This window comes from Acanthochromis polyacanthus, chromosome 15, assembly GCF_021347895.1.
Source record: "Acanthochromis polyacanthus isolate Apoly-LR-REF ecotype Palm Island chromosome 15, KAUST_Apoly_ChrSc, whole genome shotgun sequence".
NCBI lineage: Eukaryota > Metazoa > Chordata > Actinopteri > Pomacentridae > Acanthochromis > Acanthochromis polyacanthus.
Genome location: NC_067127.1, coordinates 33,408,314 through 33,430,444, shown reverse-complemented (window position 1 = coordinate 33,430,444; position 22,131 = coordinate 33,408,314). Strand labels below are relative to the sequence as shown.

The following is a 22,131-nucleotide window of genomic DNA, read 5'->3' as shown; positions in this document are numbered from 1 at the left end:
ATTGAAGCTAAAGGTTCCTGTGGTGCGCGCCAGGCAGCAGTGTGCTTTGCCGTGTTGCATTTACATTTTTTTTTTTATGACTGATGTGGGATTTTCCTTTGTGCTCAGGTCAGGAGTGAAAAGGTCAGAGCACACATGACAGAGATAAGAAAGGTGGGGGTCGATGTTTGGTTTTGGTTGTTTAGCACTTGAATACAGCTTTTTTTTCTGTGTTTTTCAGAAATCGTTTGTGAGGTTAAATTACACAGCGGGAGAAACAAAATTTATGGATTGGATTGAAACCACCAAAATGCATGTCGGTGCAACTGGAAATGCCTGCTGCACCTTCACCTTTATTTATTCACAGATTGTCATCAGTTCTTCTCTATATTTTAAAGTGATTAAAAATGTCGAGCTGAGACAGACCTTTATGACTTGGTTGTCTTTGAATTTCTTATTTGAACTTCAGTGATTCTACACAGATTGCTTGTTTATTTACTGAATGTCGGTGTAGCTGGCCTTCACCTTTCTGGATTGTGGATCATCTTTGTGAGAAATAACCTCCAGAAATGGAGGAAGCACTCATGTATGATTGTGTTCCATCAATCTGAAATGTGTCGGCATGTTTTTGATTCTGATTTTCTTATTTTGCCCGAGACAGACTGAAAACAATGAGAGCCCTGCCACGCTGGTCGGCAAACCTGAGAGTGAAACCATCAACAGGAAGTCAGGGAGGAGGGATACGAGAGCGTCGGTCAGCAGTCAGGTAAGCTCATGACATGACACGAACATAGAAAGGACAGCTTTGTAGTTTACTTCATGTGTGAAAGATTCCCCAGTGAGCTCAGAGATGGTCAGACTGGAACATCCTAAATACAACAATGGAGTTCCTGTTCCTTCCTCTGAGGTCCAGCAGCATCACTGTGCTCCAAATACTGTTTTCTGGATCTGAAATCCCCTGTTACACCCATAGACTACGTATGAAGATGGACGTAGACTCCATGTCTGAAAATGGAAGAAAGCATAGAAATGTTCTTTTTAACATCATGCCAGGGGTTGCAAAAATATGTTGGATTGCATGGAAGTCTATAAGAAAATGACTCAATCTCAGATAGCCTTTCATTCTTTTTTCAGGCTTTATCACACCCTTAATGAATGATTTTATGATCTACTTGTGCAAAATCGCAGCATAATGAGAAAAACGTGAAAAATTTCGGCTTCTATCTTTAATAGCTTTAATATTGCTGTTAAAAATAGTCTCAAAAATGTACATAAAATGCGTCAACAGGTAATTTTTATGGAATATTTTTCTGGAAAAATTGTTGCTATATCAAGCTAAAATTTTACAAACGTCTTCATAAATACTGATACTTTACGCCATAAATTTTCAGGAAAATCGGAGGTGGTTGAAGAGAAATTGTTGAAAAAAATTGATGGTTCTGGTTGCACTGTCAACAAGTCAAGACCTCTATAGTAATGACTAAATATTGCTATGATTTCTTGTCCTGTAGACAAAGTTTTTACACCCAATTATGTCATTAATGCTATTTTTTTTTACTGCAAGACACACAGGTACATTGCTGTTTTGTCAGTAATAATTGTGTACCGAATCTGAAATCCCATGTCACACCTGTAGACTGTATATAAAACATTGACGTAGCCTCCAGGTCTGTAATATAGTCAGCGTCTTAATCGCATTGTCCTTCTATAGCCAGCAGGGGAGTTGCAAAAATAAGTCAGATTGTATGGAAGTCAGTGAGAAAATCACCCAAATTTCACTTATGATTTTTCTTCTTAGTTTATGGTCTCAGGTCACCAGTTTCTAGTCTTTTTCAATACAGCATGGCCCCATGTAGAGTAAAACAGCAGCTGTGGTTACTTTGTGGTTGAAAGGCCAATATTGTATGGGTGTGCACTGTGACTTTGAGTTCTCAGACAAATCCATCCCTGGCCTGTGTTCGCCAGTCTAGCCTTTTTTAACCCTTGCCTCAGGTTAAAGTTGGTCCAGCTCTCCGTTTAAAGGGTTAGATTCTATCTGCCTATTAGTATTCCACCTAACAGGTTTCAGCAGAATAAATTAAGCTGGAATCGAGAGATACTCGCCCAGGTTCTAACTGCCTTGCATCCGAATGTCTCACCCCTCTTATCTGATAAATGCTATTCTACCAAGCAGCCTTTCTAGTGGTAGAATTGATCTATCATTCACATTCGTTATTGGTCAGCTTCTCTCTAAGGACTTGCCTGCACTTGGTGCTATTCCTGGGTTCGTTTTAGAGGTTTGGAAAGAACTAACCTCAGGGGTAATGTTTAAACAATTTCACTTTGGACTAAGTAACCTTTAAGAACCATTGGATTGAATGCACACAATCAACTTAACTTTTTACCACTATGCAGATTTTCAGTGGTTTATAATAATTTCATTAGGCTTCTCTTTAAATGCAATAGAGCGTTTTATTAAGCAAATTTTAGCAAGAGCACAGCATCAATTCATGATTAAAACAATTAATTATTTCTGATTAAAAATGAGACTAAAGTAATAAATTGAGCGTACCTGACAATCCTCTCTAATTATTAAATTTAGGAGAGAGAGCGTACAGCATGGCCACTACCGTATCACTCGGTCTTGTCTTGCGTCTGGGAAAAGCACTCAGTTGTCCGGAGGACTCGGTACGATGTCTTCTTTGTGGACAAAAGGATCTTATCCCTCGGCAGGGGGGAGCGGAGGAGTCCTGTAAGCCAATCGTGGTCTGGCAGTTACCTCTGGAATTGGCTGGAACGTTAGTGCTTACGCTCCAGCTGTCTTCTCTGTGGTATGGTGGTGATGGAAAAGCCCTCGTCTGTTCAGGCTGCAGTGGGTCACTGGGTCTCCCAGCCCCGGGGAGGGGAACAGCCCGGTGCTGTTGCCTCCTTTGCCTCTTCGAGTGTAGTCGGTTCTTCCCTCTATTGGTTTCTTCTGGATAACTGCAGAACCTCTTAGGACTCTCCGTTTGGCAGAGTGTGGTCTTCGCTTGTTGAACAAAGTCAGAAAAAGACTTTGCTTCCAACGATGTCCTCAGCGATCTCTGGAGCCTAAGTCCCGCGTCGTCTTCCCGTCTCTTGGGCAAAAGAGGAAGGTGAAGATTCTTCAGAACTCCGGCTAAGTTCCCTTTGCAGCTTCTTCTTAGCAGCTCCGGCGAACGACTCCCCTATAATGTCTCTGCTCTCCCATTCTTATACTCTCTCCAGACACACAAAACTGGCTAGGTACGCCCTCTAACACCGTCTAACTTTTGCAATCAACTTTGTCATCACATACAGTTGTAATACAGAAGTCATGTTGTTACAGCAAATACACAGTGTCCACATTCTGTTTAACACACACACATTTCAGCCCACCCTTTTGGGTTTTTCCCAAACTTCCCTTTTTTCTGAGGAGGCTGCAATGTCATTGTGGCTGCCGAGTCATGGTGACTGTTGTTTACTGTACTTCTGCTTTCTTAAGGCCTGGACACACAAGCCTATGAGGCCTGCACACACACACAGAGCCTAAACAAGGATTACTTCACACAGAATCACTTCTTAAATCATTCTTCTCAATCTGAACATAATAAATCATCTGAATCATTACTTTAATCAAATCAACACTTCAAAAATGTATATATATTTCAGCAAGCATAATCATATGGTTAACTTATAATGTTTCTTCTTAAGATCTTTATTTGTCTGCTTCAAAACCTTTGTTACCTTAGGGCCATAATGAGCCTGAGTCCTCTCTGAGACCTCAACATCTGCATCTCACTTGACACCTGTAACATCCAATGTTAAACAAGAAAAGCATTCAGAGAACACAATACGCTGCTCAGGCTGCTCAGTCGTTATATCTTTTCTGATGGCAGAAACCTTGAAAAAATTTGTGGCAGAAGTCACAGCAACACAGAATGTGGCCATTTAATATAGATGTAACCACAAACAAAATGATGAGCACAGGCGTGTGTTATGCATGCATACATTATGTACAGATACCGAATCGCATGACCTACATATGTAGCGGGCGGCGGGAAGTGATGGGACTTAGAAACACCAATTTAATCACTTGTTCCTTGTACCATTTCTGACGAATAAGTCCTGATAAGTCCACAGCGGTGGATTTGTAGTAGGATCACAATCATGTGATCATCAGCTGTGTTCATTTGTTGTCATGGTTACAGTGACGCTGCGCCGCTATCTTGCAGTGATACAGAAATCTTGAAGAAATCTGTGGGTCCAGACTATAAGCTGCATCACTGCCAAATTGTAATCACTTGGTCCTTGTGTCATTTCTGACCTTCCCTGAAACTTTCATCCAAATCTGTTAGTCCGTTTTTGAGTAATGTTACTGACAGATAAGCAGACGGACAGTCGTACGTCGACTGTAGCATAACTCCGCCGTTCCTTGGCAGAGTAACAAACAAGATGGTGACGACCATATTCTAAGCTTGATGCTTCAAAGTGGTCCACGAACTGACAAATGACGTCATGTTTGCTATCCCCGTCTTTCATATGCACTCTGTGTTCATGTCTTTCCAGCTATAGATTGAGAGGAGTTTAGGTTGGACTACTTTGTGACCTTTAAATCCTTAAAATCCAATCATTATGTTCACTTTGTGCATAAACGGTTCAGGTAAAAGCTATATCTGTAAATAGAACTATTTCATTCAATTGTCTTTTGTGAATGGTATTGTTTTTACTTTGAATCTGATTGTATTGATCTGTTGGTTTCTCCAGCATAGCAGAGTTTTTGGCGCCCCCTAAAGAGTGTTTAGTCGAAACAAAATCAGATGTGAACTGAGAATTTCTAAGTAAAGTTAATGAAGTTGATTTAAACCAGTTTTCTTAAACATATTAGTGGTTTTTGTTTGTCAAATTGTCAGGAATAACAGAGGAATGTAACACAGACTCATTACTGTGTGCAGCAACCATGTTTATTGCCATGCGTAGTCGCCCCCAAAAGACCCTTTCAGAGCCAGGAAAACCTTGTGTGTCATCATGTCAAGAAATGTGATCCTTGAGATACAAACAAAGCAGGAAAACACCACAAAGCTTGTTTGGCTGATATTTGTCTGTCGATGTGATGGGGATGCAGCTGTGCAACACACAGTCATGAAACTTTGCAGATGTGTTGAGAGCAAAAAGAAGGCTGAATTTGAACCCTGGGCACTGAGTGCTGATAAAGGAGTGTAATATTGAGTACTGAGTGGAACATCAACAGGTTGATGGGTGTCGTGGCTGGTGTGATCCCATAAGGATGTCTTTTTGTTTTTGTTTTTTTATCCTTTGCAATCTCTTCGTGTTCATACATGCAGCTCTGTACAGACATTGCCTGGGGACCAGACAGCCTGGAACTGCTCCATTGAACCAAATCTAGCCCAGAGGCGGGACTACCGATCACAGCTTGAATTGGAGAGAGCCAATCAGCGTAACACATGTGTGACGCAATCACTAAGCGGCCTAACAATTGCCTTTCTGCCATGATGTTTTGTAGTTTTAACAGCTTCCTTCGCCGTACAGGGGTCCTGAGGAAAATCTAAGCTCTCCCTTTCAACAGTGGAGGGCAGCATTACGCATTCTATCGTACAGCCTGCCGGAATTAAAAATACATCCTTTTTAAAAAGAAAAGCTTTAAGAGCTGCTTCTTGTTGAGGTTTTAAGGACAAATTCAGCCCATGCAAAACAGAGGAAAGCGCACGAGAGAAACCTCGCTCTGTTGCGGTCGCCATTTTGTTTGTATGCGGGAGGTGCACAGGTGTTAGATGGGTAATCTCGGCCCTGAAGATGACGCATCGTTAACTCCCGCCTCTGGTGCTCTGATTGGTTCGGTCTGATCTGCGCGGAGCTTGAAAACCTGTCAAAATGTGTCAATGGAGGAGGGCTAGACCGTATTCCCGTATATCCCTTATAACGGGAATACAGTCTAGCTAAGCTAGGCTAGTACAGACATTTTCGGGACTTGTGAAAATAGTTGTAAAGTCAGAATGCCTTCCAAATATTGTAGTTAATTGTTTTAATTGGTCAGTGATCATAATCCATAATGCAGTTTAGAGTAAGTCGTATTTGATGTGACCTTCCTTTATCTTTGAAACGGCTCAGATTCTGATTTTCCTACGGCTACAGAGTGTCTTGGAAAACTCCCCACAGTTCTCTCTTTGAGGGCCTCACCATCTGTTGCATTATTGCTATTTGTTCTTTGTTCCTTTACGGCTCTGGCCATATGCTCGGGTTTGTTGTAATGCTGTACAGGGAATTTTGGAATGATCACATGCCTCCCAGATGGAGTTGTGCAATACATATAAAATTGCCTTTATTTTTCAGCTTATTCTGATGCAACCCAAATCTACGGAGAATCTCCACCACGCTTCACTTTCGCCTGTAGCACTCTTCAGCCCTAGGGCAAAATAGTGTCTCTCTATAAGTGCCAGATACTTACAATTTTTGACTCATCACTCCAGAGCACCTGCTGCCAGGGTAGATGGTTGTACCAGCAGCCCGCTGGTTTCTGCCAATTTTGAGATGATGGCACTGCTGGACGCCTTCCAATTTATAAGAAACGTTTTTCTCTGCTGCACTTGGCCAGTCACAGCACTTATACGCTGCAAAATTTACGCCCAAAAGTTGTTTGTTAAACTGTTATTTTCTATATTTTCAAAATTAACGTTTAAAAAACTAAAATGTTTCTTTTTCTTTTTTTTACAAATAATTTTTTTCTTTTAGCTTTATTTGACAGTTTAGTCGAAAGGCAGACAAGAAAGTAGGGAGAAGAATGGGGGAAGTCCTGCAGCAAATCTGAAATTGAACCCAGGCTGCTGTGTCAGGGACTTTAATCGCTGTTTGCCCGCTCAACCTGATGAGCTATCTGGGCGCCCTAAAATGTGTTTTATATTGAACAAAATACAGCGAAGATATAAAAGAATGGTTTGAGACAAATGTTTTCGTAAAACATCTAGTGTCTAATTCATGAATACCTTTGAAAAGAAACTTTGAAATTGTGGGTTGAGTATCATCCAGCTCAGCAGCAGTTGGACAGGTGTGAATACGATGACAAACTTTTATAGTAACATGCAGACTCGTCTTCATCCCCAGAGCCAGATACATTCCTCTCCTAAGTGACAGTAAAATGACCCCTCAACCTGTTTATCATTTGTGGTCCTGCAGAGTTCGACTGGCTGTCCGTCGGTGCTGGACTCCTCTGAGATTTCCACAGAAAACGGCAGGACGAGCCGCTTCCCTCGGCCGGAGCTGGAGATCTCCTTCAGCCCTCTGCAGCCGAACCGCATGGCTCTGCGGCGACAGGGAGAGGAGAGCGCTGTCACCGTCAAAATCACCCGCTCTGCACGCAAGAGGAAGAGCAGCGAGATGGAAAAGGTAAGAAATAATAAGACGAGAGAGACATCCACACACGCTGAACTGAATTTCGTACAACCAGACGTACATGAAAATGATTCATCAGTACAGTAGGCTGAACTTTAAATCAATTGAACATTCTCATATCCTCTGCCCTTTCTGAACACTGCTCCTACTGTATGTCCCAAACATAGTACACATAAAAACATCTCACTGTGCAAACACACATTTGTACACCATGTTCTCCTCTAGGTTTCCCAAAAAAAATACATCTTCCCCAGATATCTGCAGCAGGAGCCTGAGATGACATGGGCTTTTTCAATTATTTTCTGGAATTTTCGGGGATGATAGTTTTTCATTTTTCAGCCATGTTCTGTGGAGGAAAGTTCACAGTGAAGCTCTTCTCTCCGCTGCCATCAGTCCAGTGCTAGTCGTGCGGGATTGTCCTCACAGTTTTTCTGAGAATGAAACAACAGCAGCCGTAATGACGGTGTTGAATTTGGTACCAGTAAATGGAAAACTCCAACAGCTGTGATGTGTATGAACTAGTTTTAAAAGTGGTGAAACACAATCTGTAGACTCAAACACAGTAAGATTTTTTTTTTAAATCTTAGCTTGACACAAAGACTAGCTGTGTAGTAGCACTGAGGAGCATTTGCCCAGCGATGTGTTAATCCATTGTTTTGCAATAGTGACCATAACTAATTTATATCCTCCATTGTCTTTTCAATGCTCCACTGGATGTTGGAGGATTTTCCGCTGATGTTTTCCTCGCCCGTTTATTTATTTTATAAGGTTTCAGCGGTCGTACTAATCTGTGCTGTAACTTGGCTTGCAAAGTAACACAGCTGCTTTTGGCTATAATCAAATGCGCTCTTGTCATTTGTTGATGCGGCTTAGTGAGGGATTATAATAACTTGTTTTGATGCAACAGATCTCCCTGCAAGTACAAACACGGCAGAATCAGCATCACTGGTTTCTGGTACAGGATGTACGTTCTGCAAACTACAAGAAATAATTCAAGAACATAATACCATGACATATTACATAAATATTCATAAATCAGCTTTATAGTTATACAAGATATACTTTATTGACATATTTTATCAGGTCTGTTTGTGGAAGAATTAACTGAAGGAGCCAGCATTACATCCACTGCAATGGGAATAATTTATGGAGTTCTCTCCTAAATCACACCTATTATTATGAAAGTGGATAATAGCCTCAGCTGTGATGTTTTATGTTCTTTGGATCAGCTCATAGACCTCAGTCAAGTCTCCTGTATACTAAAGTAGGTAATTATACATTTCTTTAACCTCTCCACTTGTGACATCCTTTTCAGACCTGAGAGTAGTTCAGCAGCTCTTCTCATCTTTTTTCTGTGCCTTTTAATTCAAACTGAACGTGAAAATTCGTGATGAAATCTCACCATGGATGATATAATGGTGCATTAATGGTACAGCTTCCAAGAAATGGGTTGAATTGTTTCTGTAAGACAGTATCACTACAAAATATCTCAACATAATCAAATACATATTCAATAGACATGATAGATTTGAAGTTACTGCACAAGCAAATGAAAATATGCAGAAACATTTCAGTCTGTCTCTGATCCACTCCATACCAACCTCACCAAGAGCGTTATGTGATAGGCTGAAGCTCAACGAATGGGGAATGTACACTGTGTGGGCGAAGTGCGACTAGTACAGTTAACAAGGTCAACGAGGCAATCCCATCTGTGCCACTTGGGAGCAGATTACAGAGTTTTCATCCTGTGAACTGGAATTCTACGGACGGTCAGCGAGACCAAGTGCAAGTTACACATGGTCTTGGAAACCAGAACGTATCGAAGAGGGCTTCTGAGAAACAGATCAGACTGTCTAGAAAAGTGAAGCTGCACTGGAGGGTGAACGGAGCAAAGGGTTGTGTTCAGTTAACCGTCTCGCTGGAGTGTGATTTAATGCAGCCCTGGAGCCGCACTCGTGTTAATTTGTTGGTTTCGTTTAATGCTAGGGAAGTAGGCTAATGCCCCTGCTACTTCTGGGTCCCAAAGGCATATGACGCATGCGAATCCTTATGAGAGCATGTCATGCACAGCTCAGAGACTCCTGCAGCTTATCACAGTATTCCTGTAATGTATACATATAGAAAAATGTACAAAAAACCCTCAAAAGAGATGTACACAAATCCATATTTTATGTGCATATTGTGAAACATATATTCCAGATGTAATATATTTGTACTTAAACAGACACTACTGCAATTTTATTTAATATTATTTCTGCCTTTAGATAATTTTTTAAATGCCCTGTTTTTAACAAAAAACTGCAAATTAAAGATTTCATTTTAATTTAACCACTTAGACCTATTAAGGCACACAGGTAATAATTTTATCACTACCACAATGTTAACCACATACATTTACACAAATAAATAAGAACATAAAAGGATAAATGAATGATCTCACCTTTTATACAACTTTGAGGTTTGTTCTTGTAACAAAATTTTGCATTTTTGCCGTAATTTTTAATGACGGTTTGCATCTGATGCATTAAATTGAAATCATTCAACTATTTTCCTGTTGCTGTTAATGAAATGAAAACATTTTATTGGCCAGGAATGGCGCCACACAAGCTCATACTTATCCTGAAAGACAGAACAAGTTCATGTAAAATAAATCCTGAAAGCACCACAGACCTTTGTTGCATATGTTTTAGTATTTTTTCTTTCACATCTTCATTTGTGTTTTAGACCTGTATGTCGGCAGCAAAATCAACACCATAAAATTTAAATGACTATTGAAAAAATAATCTGTGGTGCCTCAGTTAACTAAATCAAATCCCTCCAACGTTAAGCAGCTATTCAGATTTTAGAATATTTTATTTGACAATATTTTTAGTTTTACTAAAAACGGACACTGTTAATTCTTCGTAGATCAAATAAAATATCCAACTACTCTGTCAGAGAGCAGAAGAAGAAGAAAACCAGTCCTACTCGTGTAACTAAATATCTTCAACCTCCAAATAAACAAAATGTAACGTATCATTTAAGCCCACATTTGGAATACATTTACTGTGGATATAATGGATGCTGTTAGTTTTTATTTTAACAGTGTGTTTGCTAACTGGGACAAGAAGACTGGGAGAGACAATAAGTGACTCTGGTGAGTTTGACCAAAATTAGTCAAAAATTGTTGAAAGCGACGCAGAATTTGTACAAAATAACTTCAAATTGTCCACAGTCACTGAACATGGGTCAAAAATGAGACTCAACCTGCACAGAATTAATAAAAATCCATCCAGAATGAGTCAAAAATGGTTGACAATGCCTCAAGCTTTGTCCAAAATAATGACGTGAAACTTGTCCAACATGAATAAAAAATGTCAAACGGTGAAGAAATTACCAAAAAAGTTGTTGAAACCTCATTGGGATCCCCGAGGATTTTTTTCCAATTGGACTATTGGCTTCAGTTTGCAGCTCTTTATGCTAAGCTAAACTAGCATTCTGCTGGAGTTTTATATTTAGTGCAGAGAATGATGACATCCCCTCTAACATTGTTGGAACTTGTATAAAAGCTGATTTTAAGTGATGTTAATATTATACAGTGAGTTATTCCTGGAGACATTAATCATGCAGTATGGATAGTAAAGCATGGCCCCGTCACATATGGGCCTCATTAATCATAAATATCTCTTACAAGGAGAGAAGCATAATCCTTAATGCTTTATTGATGTTCCACACATTCACACTCCTGAGAGCACATTAAAATAGCTCCCCATTCATAGGTAAACAAGGTCGCGTACAGTTCACTTGTCACTTCGCTGTGCTTCTGTCACTGTCTGCAAACAATAACGCTGCTTGCAACGTCTTCTTTGATTTAGAAACCACTCACGACTTACTTTATCTTTAAAAATGTGGCATTTCTGCATTCAAACGAATATCAAAACTAAAAGTTGTTTGCAAATTTAAAGTAAGAGACCACATTGAAACATACATTTAATATCCCAACTGCTTGTCAATAATTTTTCTTTTTTAAATTTAGGATTTTAACCATTTTTCATTTTTAGAAATGTATCTCTAAGCAAATACAGATTTCTAATTTGGATATTTTAAATAGTCATTTTTTCCCCTGTTATCTAACTCAAGGAATCACTTCAGCCCTACTAATATTATACAAAAGTTTGGACACACCTTCTCATTCATGCATTTTATTTATTTGAATTGTTTACTGCATTGTAGATTAATACTGAAGATTAGCACTTTTTTGTTTACAACATAACTCTACATTTGTTTTATAGTTTTGATGTCTTCAGTATTAATCTAAAATGTATAAAATGATTAAATAAAAACCATTGATTGAGAAAGTGTGTCCAAACTTTTGACTGGTAGTGTGTATTGGAATTATTGCAATTTTACAGTCTTGGCAGCTTGTTGCTTTTGTACACACGTGGACAAAATTGTTGGTACCCCTCAGTTAAAGAAGGAAAAACCCACAATTCTCACTGAAATCACTTGAAACTCACAAAAGTAACAATAAATAAAAATTTATTGAAAATTAAATAATCAAAATCAGCCATCACTTTTGAATTGTTGATTAACATAATTATTTAAAAAAACAAACTAATGAAATAGGGCTGGACAAAAATGATGGTACCCATAACTTAATATTTTGTTGCACAACCTTTTGAGGCAATCACTGCAATTAAACGATTTCTGTATTTGTCAATGAGCGTTCTGCAGCTGTCAACAGGTATTTTGGCCCACTCCTCATGAGCAAACAGCTCCCGTTGTCTCAGGTTTGATGGGTGTCTTCTCCAAATGGCATGTTTCAGCTCCTTCCACATATGTTCAATGGGATTCAGATCTGGGCTCATAGAAGGCCACTTTAGAATAGTCCAACGCTTTTCTCTCAGCCATTCTTGGGTGTTTTTGGCTGTGTGTTTTGGATCGTTGTCCTGTTGGAAGACCCATGACCTGCGACTGAGACCAAGCTTTCTGACACTAGGCAGCACATTTCTCTCCAGAATGCCTTGATAGTCTTCAGATTTCATCGTACCTTGCACACTTTCAAGACACCCTGTGCCAGATACAGCAAAGCAGCCCCAAAACATTACTGAGCCTCCTCCATGTTTCACCGTAGGGACAGTGTTCTTTTCTTCGTATGCTTGGTTTTTGAGTCTATGAACATAGAGTTGATGTGCCTTACCAAAAAGCTCCAGTTTGGTCTCATCTGTCCAAAGGACATTCTCCCAGAAGCTTTGTGGCTTGTCAACATGCATTTTTGCAAATTCCAGTCTTGCTTTTTTATGAGTTTTTTTCAGCAGTGGTGTCCTCCTTGGTCGTCTCCCATGAAGTCCACTTTGGCTCAAACAACGACGAATGGTGCGATCTGACACTGATGTACCTTGGCCTTGGAGTTCACCTTTAATTTCTTTGGAGGTTGCTCTGGGCTCTTTGGATACAATTCGAAGGATCCGTCTCTTCAATTTGTCATCAATTTTCCTCTTGCGGCCACGTCCAGGGAGGTTGGCTACTGTCCCGTGGGTCTTGAACTTCTGAATAATATGAGCCACTGTTGTCACAGGAACTTCAAGCTGTTTAGAGATGGTCTTATAGCCTTTACCTTTAAGATGTTTGTCTATAATTTTTTTTCGGATGTCCTGGGACAATTCTCTCCTTCGCTTTCTGTTGTCCATGTTCAGTGTGGTACACACCTTTTCACCAAACAACAGGGTGACTACTTGTCTCCCTTTAAATAGGCAGACTGACTGATTATGAGTTTGGAAACACCTGTGATGTCAATTAAATGACACACCTGAGTTAATCATGTCACTCTGGTCAAATAGTTTTCAATCTTTTATAGAGGTACCATCATTTTTGTCCAGCCCTATTTCATTAGTTTGTTTTTTTAAATAATTATGTTAATCAACAATTCAAAAGTAATGGCTGTTTTTGATTATTTAATTTTCAATAAATTTTTATTTATTGTTACTTTTGTGAGTTTCAAGTGATTTCAGTGAGAATTGTGGGTTTTTCCTTCTTTAACTGAGGGGTACCAACAATTTTGTCCACGTGTGTAAACACTGAATAGTTCTCATTTCCACATAATCCCAAGTGGCAGTGTGCTTGGGAGGTGCTGATGGATTTTGAGTGCTGAGGCATGAAAATACCTTATGCCCGTAATTCATACTAGCACGTGCTCGGCATTTTAAGTTTACAACTGACAAATTGACTTTAAAACCAGCCGCAATGCGAGCCGTCACCAAAGTAGCCAATTTTGTGCATGGCAAAGCAGAATAACAAAATGATGACATAAAGATAGTATGTAAAGGACAAACAAAGGAGACTGTATTTTGCTTGATAGTCATGGTAGAGATTAACTTTGACGAGTGAAGCAGCTTTCAAGAGACGACTCGAGAAACGCTACAATCCAGGGCTGCTCATTTCGCACGGAGTAAATGCCCAGTTTTTCAAGTGGTTAGACTGCCAACAAGTTTCCGTCTCGCAGATTTAGTTATTTTGTGATTATGGCGACACAAGAAGTGCTCAAAACACTTTAGCACCTTTGAATGCAGTGACATTTCTCAGGTGCAGCAGCCGGTTTCTCATAATATCCAAAAATCAAAACATAGTGTGGCGCTGATTTTTGTTGGCATTCAAGAGCAGCTTTTAACTTCCAACTGATTCTTTATTCATTATTGCGTTGTGCTTTTTATACGTTATAGTTTAAATTCATGCAGCTGTACCGCCTCGCTCAAAAACACAAGGGTTGATGAAGTGTAAAAGCACTATCCTCAATAAAAGTAAGATATCAACTGGCCATAATACTATATTAGAAGATATAATCATATTGCCTGACCGTATGGTGGAGAGCGGAGGTTTCAAACTTTAGTTCAGGTTCCACATTCAGCCCAAGTTGATGTCAAGTGGGTTGGACCAGTAAAATCACAGCATAATAACCTATAGATAACCGCAACTCCAAATTTTTCTTTGTTTTAGTGCGAAAAAAGTCCGTTCTGAAAATGTCCACATTTAAGGAATTATCTATTTACAAAACATTATATTTCTGAAGAAAAATAAGTTCAATTTCAGCAACATTGTGCCTCAGTTAATCCTATACACATTACAAGTAACAGATCACAGAATTTCTGTAAAGACAAAACATTTTGTCACAGGTTTCTGGAACTAAATGATATAGAATTTTACTTTATGATCAAAGCGATAAAAGTCAGACAAATAACAACAAAAATAAGACGCAAAATGACAAAAATGAGACAAATGACATGAAACGAAACAAGAGACAAAAAAATTAGACCAAAAAATAACAAAGCGACAAAAAAAATTACACAATTGAGACAAAAAATGACAAAAGAAACCAATTTACCAAAAATTGACAAAACACACAAGTATGACAAACACGAAACAACAAAAACAACACACAAAAAAATTAATAAAGCAAAACACAAAAATAAGACAAAAACACAAGCGAAACAGTAAGGAAACAGAATAACAAAAACATGGGACAAACAACAAGTCACACACAAAAAACAACAAAAACAAGACAAAATATTACAAAAATTAGATGCAAAACGACAAAAGAACAATGAGCAATCTATTATTTTACTTATGATCAAAACAACTTGTCATGGTCTAGAAATTATTTTCAATTCATAGTTTTACTAATTTATCGTTTGCAGTTTATGTCCATCCATCCATACTCTATACACCGCTTTATCCTCACAAGGATCGCAGGGGGTGCTGGAGTCTATCCCAGCTGACTCGGGTGAAGGCAGGGGACACCCTGGACAGGTCACCAGTCTGTCACAGGACTACATATACAGACACACAATCACACACGCATTCACACCTACGGACAATTTAATTTAATGAAAACATTCTTGGCAAATGCTTTCGCTTTTGTCCGTCCTGCGCCGGTCCAAGAATTTCACCTCTAGCGGCACAATACGAATGCCCCCGGCCGTCCCTTTTAATCATGGCCCCAATTCAGAGAAGAAAACCCACAAAATAGAACCGGAGTCCTATTCCATTATTCCTAGCTGCGGTATTCGGGCGACTGGGCCTGCTTTGAGCACTTTAATTTTTTTCAAAGTAAACGCTTCGGACCCTGTGGGACACTAAGCTAAGAGCATCCAATTAACCTCAGTGTATTTTTGGATTGTGGGAGGAAGCCAGAGTGCCCAGAGAAAACCCACGCATGCACAGGGAGAACATGCAAACTCCATGCAGAAAGATCCCAGGCCCAGGCCAGGATTTGAACCAGGGATTTTCTTGCTGCAAGGCGAAAGTGCTAACCACTAGACTACTGTGCAGCCCTGCAGTTAATGTCTTCACTGTAATTTTTATACTTGACAAAATCTTCTTGCAGGCCAGATTGGACCCTCTGAGGGACCGATTTTGGCCCACGGGCCGCATGTTTGACAGCCTTAGTGTCGAATATGACTTTTTTCCCCCCGTAAATTGTCATTTCCAACTTAAATAACTCACTGTACTGTATTAGGTAAATAGGATAGGGTAAGATTTAACTTGACTATTAGGGGATTTTGTTAAAAAAGTGCAGGCTCGGTTTTGGTTATGTGTTAGCTTTTTCCAAATGACCACTGTCAGTAAAACAACTGGCGAATACCAATATGTCCACAAAGATATCTGACACTTTAAAAATCTCAGGTCAGTGTTTTTAATACAGCGATTTATTTGTGTCAGCGCTGACCGCCACACATTGGTTTTCAATCTTTTGCTACGAAAACTGAGCTAAATCTTGTTTCATTAAAGAACTGCGCCCCACTCTTTTCTCACTCTTTCTCCTCATTTTTTTTTCACTTGCACACTGAAATAGGGCTCGTCTGTGATCAGTCCCACTTTTTGTGCACATCTGAACCAAAACATGTGCACGGTGGAATGATAGTTGTCGGCTTTTCCCTGCAGAACAGAATCAATTCCGGGTTCACAGATGGTTAGTCCCATGAACAGCTCTGTGCAATTATGTTCACACCTGACACATTCCAGTTGACTTTGATAAATTAGTCTATCTCTTCTTAACACAGCACTGTCAATCCTGTAAACCCACTTCTTTAAATTCAGTTTTTTCAAGGCTTGTAAGGAATATGGTGGTAACTTCTCTATATCTACAACTCCTAGCTGTGGTTTTTGTTTGTTTTTTTGTCAACTGAAAGTTAAGACACTTACACATTTTGTAACTTGTTACTTCTTTTGACAGCTTTGGAATCAGATGAAGATTAGGAAAGAGAAGTCGGACAGTTACAGGGTACATAGTGCTTCATTCCATTACTAAACAGGCACCACTGGTTTGCACCTTGAAGTGTACAAATAGCAATAGATTGGCATTTGGATCACAGCAGTCAGCTTAAGGCTGCCTCAGTATTTTTGTGATGGAAAGTAACCAAAATTGTAATTACCAACTTTATGTAAATGTACTCGAGGCTAGATTTCCCAGATACATCTTGACACTGTAGTTGTCTTCGTTCCACAGAAAGTGAACCTTGCTGAATAAAAGATGAAGATCATTTTGAGATGGCACCAAGAGGAAAGCTATTTAGGAACTGAATGAATCAGCTTTTTGATGCAGCAGCTTTAAAACAAACTCCCTTTCCGAGCATTTATTAAGCCCCTAAAATCTAGTTTCTGTGCATCAAAATTACACATTTAGAGGTTTCTTCCATGAAAGAAACACTCCTTTCTCTTAAAAAGCTTAGATGCAACAGCCTTCTTTCCTAAGATCTTGCTTCCCTTCCATGCAGCAGCTCGAGCACACCAGCTCACCTTTGACTCCGCTCAGACAGTGTACTAAGCTAAACTTTATTTATTTGTATAGCACTTTTCATGCAGAACAACACAAAGTGCTTCACAAGAATTAAAACCAAAGAACACAATAAATAAATACCCAAAAAATAAATAAATAAAAATAACTCACAACCCATACAACATGACATCATCAGGAGATGGCGAGGCACCGAGGCTAGAAGGAAGACTCTACCTTGAAAAACTTCTCTTCTTTACACAATGGCAAATTCTACTATTTTGGTAATTCGGCCATACATATTCAAACCAGAAATGATACAGAAAGCACCATACTGGAGCTTGTCAGGATTGCTTATTTAGGTTTGTTACATATTAAGCCTTGGAAGTCGGAATTTGTGCTTTTGAAGTTGACTGCTTTCATTTAGATACACTACTGTTCAAAAGTTTGGGGTCACTTAGAAATGCTCATGTTTTTGAAAGAAAAGCTTTTTTTCTTTTTCAATGAAGATAGCATAAAATAAATCAGACATCCAGTCTAGACGTTAGTGTGGTACTCTGTCTGCAAACAGCTGATTTTTAATGGAATATCTCCATAGGGGTACAGAGGAACATTTCCAGCAACCATCACGCCTCTGTTCTAATGCTACATTGTGTTAGCTAATGGTGTTGAAAGGCTCATTGATTATTAGAAAACCCTTGTGCAGTTATGTTAGCACATGAATAAAAGGGAGTTTTCATGGAAAACATGAAATTGTATGGGTGACCCCAAATTTTTCAATGGTAGTGTATCTACCGTAAGTTGTGCATGGTATACAAGGTTAACAACACTTGACAGTTTGGAAAATGGAGGTAAAATGAAAGACATCTTCTCACAAATGGGACATGGTATCATTTCCTATACTAGTGCCAAGACAATTCCAAAATTTCCAATACTTATGACTTGCTGTCAAAGATCAAATGCATACTGTCTTTCCTAAAGGAAATCCTTGAGGTGGTGTGAAAATCTGGCTATCAGACACATTCCTTTCCAGATAGACATTGAAAGAGTTGCCCTGGTTGCACCCTCCTGCTACTCATCCACACAGTGGGCTGATCGTGGTGTGAAGTGAGTGTTAGTAGCAAAAAACTGATACCAGACACCTCCTGTCGAATGTGGTATTTTGTGTAAATATAGTCTAAGATTGGCAAAACTAGGATTCAAATCTTTCAATCTGATTAAGGAATGTGCTACAACATAACCTGGCAATCTATACCTTGGTACGAAGGAAGCATTGAAGTTAGTACTGAGTCAAAATATCCCTTGAGTTGTTCAGAATAGTCATGTGTAGTTCAGTTTTGATTATCCGTTTTTTAAATATAGGAGGAGTTATTCTACCATGGAGCCAACTAGAAATGCTGTAGAGGAAAAGACTGATTCTACCGTGCAATGCAGTGAGGACTATTATTACTTGCACTTAATGAAAATAGAAAAAAGTACAACAATGAAGAGTTTTGTGAGTTTGCCATAAGTGGCCCTGATTTTACTGTTTCCCAGAATTTTGACAGCTCATCAAGAGACTTGGAGCACCAAGAACACCACTCACTCACTACAAGAACAAGAAGTCTGCATTTTGCCTCATCAATGTTTTAACCCTTTAAGCTTCAATCAATTCCAGCCGTTTTCAGTACAAAAAATCGCTAATATTCTATTTTTAAATAAAAAAAAATACGAAAAATACGGGGAATATTGGACGGGCATCACGAGGTGCATTTCCTTGAAAATGACCGATTCGGGGATTTTATACGACTTCAGGACATGTTTTGGACAAAATAGTTTACTGGCTTGTGTCGTCTGGATGTAAAAGGTTGGATTATGGCCGTTTTTTGTGGAATCTTTTTTTTGTGTGTAGTAATGAACCCGGAAATGTGAGTCGCGCTGTGTGCGTTGAAGCCGTGTATAGAGAACGGATGGATGAATATTTGTTTTTGTCGGACAAATGTGTTTTTCTCACCCGCTGTAGTAATCGCATCTGAAAGTGGTTTATACCGGCGGATTCATGAGAATCTAAGCTTTCCATCGGCGTATAGTGTTTGTATAATCGTGTTTGCAGCCGTCGGACATTCTTGAAATTCCTATGCAAATTAGTAGGTGTACCGCCGGCGGTACACCTACGACGCACTGAAGCGTAAAGGGTTAAAACAGTAAATGGGAAGAACCGTGTGGAAACATGTTAGCGATGCGCCTGTATGCTCTGACAGAAGCTCATTAACTGGAACATATTAGGCCACTTTCATGTAACTGGTCCTCCTCCATTGTGACCAGGCCCTTTTGAATCAGTCTCTGCTCTGCTGGTATGACGACGATTTCTCTTTTGATACCAGCAGCGGGAGTATTTATACAGGAGTGAAGGCTGCGCGATGAAACCCCAAAGTAATTCCACTAATGACTGCCGTTGTGCTGACAGCGCTGGGTTCAAGAGAGAGAACTGGAGCAAAAACAGAGGGGAGGGAGTTGTAACGAAGAAGCCGACAAAAAGATGTACGTGTCGGGGAGAGGTCCTACAGCGCATCTGATGTGACGTTACATTAGATTTTATTCCATGGATCTGGGGCACTTCAGTCAACATTTATGAATGTGAACACTTCCCTTTTAAAAATGCAGTAAGAAAAAAAAAAAGACTCGCAGTGAGACGGGAGACCAAGACAAATTCTCTGTGGGTATAAAGATACATTTTCTCGTTCATAACAGTGAGACAATTACATACAACTCCACAGCAGGTAAAAGTGGTCTCCAAACAGGAGAACCTAAGAAAATCCTGAGATTTGTATTGCCATTCACTACAATCATTCTGGCATCAGAAGTTTTCTTTCTTTTTTTTTATATTTTAGAGTATTTTGTACACTTTGTTCTCTGACCAACACCTCTGTTTATGCTGATGCAGTGACCCAGTTTCTACTCGAAAAGCGATGAAGTCGGCTTCATCTGAACATACGAGAAAAATGATACAGAAGGTTTGACGTGTCAAGAGCCTGAGGCTGACGAGAGTATCAACACATCAGTGACCCTGTCAGCTTTCAAAAACAGACTGTTTTGTACAGAAAAATGGACAGAAAGGCATAGACTAAGACCTAGCTAAAATGTCCAGGAGAGGCGAGTTTTACAAAAAAGAGAGAAGTGGACTTATATAAATTGAAGGGGGGAAAAGAGAGCAGAGGGAAGTGGTAGCAACACAGAAAGAATAAATTGGGAGAGATTGGTTGAGGGTTAGTGGGGGAGGAAATGCCAGCCAGCGAGGAAGAAAGTGAAATGAAACAAGACAGGCAGGAAGGACAGACGAAGAAAGACAGCGAAGGGAATACAGCAGTTGAGTGGAGAGGAGGGTAGAAGGAAAAGAGGAGAAAGCAAGGCAGAAACAGGAGAATGGGAAGATAAAAGTAGAAAGCAGAGGTGGAGGGTGGGATGGTGGTTTGGTGTAGGGATGAAAGAGGAAGGATTTTGGGATAGGAACAGACTAAAACTCAATAGAGGAGGGTAGAAAAAGAGGCTGACATGTCGGTGACAGTTGCTGCTTAGAGCGGAGTGGAACTTTGCAGCCTATATTTAATGTACACATCCATTAATGCGACGTCTCACTACATGTTTCTGCTTCTTTACACATCTCCTGAAATGATATACACTTGTACCGGTGGAAACCCCACAACAATATAGTGTGTAATTATTTACTCTCTGTGTTTAGGTTGACTTATTATGAAGGGAATTACGCAGGATGTATTAGTTAACTTGTATTTACTTGAGTACAAACCCAACAAGCATGATTGTATTGGAACTTAATGCTAGATCACATGTTTATGCGCTCTATCGCCAATGCACAAGCAACATTGGCGATAGTTGTTGCCCTTACAAAACCTAATGTCTGTGGATATGTTGACTGTTTGCACCATTAAATCAGATAATAGAGGCTAATTTGATGTCAAGTGGGCCGGACCAGTAAAATCATAGCATAATAATCTATCAATAACCACAACTCCAAGTTTTTACTTTGTTTAAATGCAAAAAATCACATTGAATTATCTTTTTACAAAACATTAAGAACAACCTGACATTTCTTAAGAAAAATAAGTTCAATTTCAGCAACATTATGCCTCAGTTTATCATTTACACATTACAACTTACAGATCAGAGTTTTTACAGACACAAAACATTTAGTCACCGGTATCTGGAACTGAATGATGTAGTGTTTTACTTTATGATGAAAATGACAAAAGTCAAACAAGAAAAGACAAAAACAACAAAAACAAGACAAAATATTACAAAACTGAGATGCAAAATGATAAAAATGAGACAACAAAAAATTAGACAAATGACACGAAACAAAACGAGCCAAAAAATTTGATGAAAAATAATGAACAAAAATCCAAAACAAGACAAAAAATGACACAAGGCCAAAAATGATAAAAGCGAGAAACAAAATGACAAGAAAATAGGCAAACCGCACAAAGAAAACACAAAACGATTCAAGCGATGCACAGAACAACAAAGGAATCAAAACAAAAAGCACAAGCAAGACAAAAAGGAAACAAAAACGAGAAACCAAAGACAAAAATCAAACAAAAAAAGACAACAAAATAAGACAAAATATTACAAAAATGAGACACAAAATGACAAAATAACAATGAGCAATCTAATATTTTACTTTATGATCAAAACAACTTGGCATGGTCTCGAAATTAATTTAAAATTTGTAGTTTTACAAATTTACAATTTGCAGTTAATGTCTTTTCTGTAATTTTTACATTTTACAAAGTTGTCCCACAAGTTTGACACTCCTGATGTAAAGCAACATTGGCAGTAGTTGTTGTCCTTACCAAAAACCTGTCTGTAGATATGTTGGCTGTTTGCATCATTAAATCAAAGCTGTAATGGAGGCTAAACGCTGTCTATATGCCTTTGAGATTGTTAAATGTTGCACACACAATCACACAGGATTCATGCCGATTTCTCACTCGTTAATGCACTATAACTGAGTTATCCCACTGTTT

At 39.1% G+C, this 22,131-nt stretch overlaps 1 protein-coding gene across 2 annotated transcripts in view; it reads left to right on the top strand.

Moving 5' to 3' along the window:
* The window catches only part of LOC110970813 (kinesin-like protein KIF20B), a 98,034-nt gene that overhangs the window by 36,594 nt on the left and 39,309 nt on the right, over positions 1 to 22,131 (top strand). For both annotated transcript variants that reach the window (XM_051959748.1, XM_051959747.1), the window contains exons 29-30: positions 641 to 745; positions 7,147 to 7,356. In XM_051959748.1, coding sequence (XP_051815708.1) covers positions 641 to 745; positions 7,147 to 7,356 — 315 coding nt within the window. The remainder of the gene's footprint in view (positions 1 to 640; positions 746 to 7,146; positions 7,357 to 22,131) is intronic.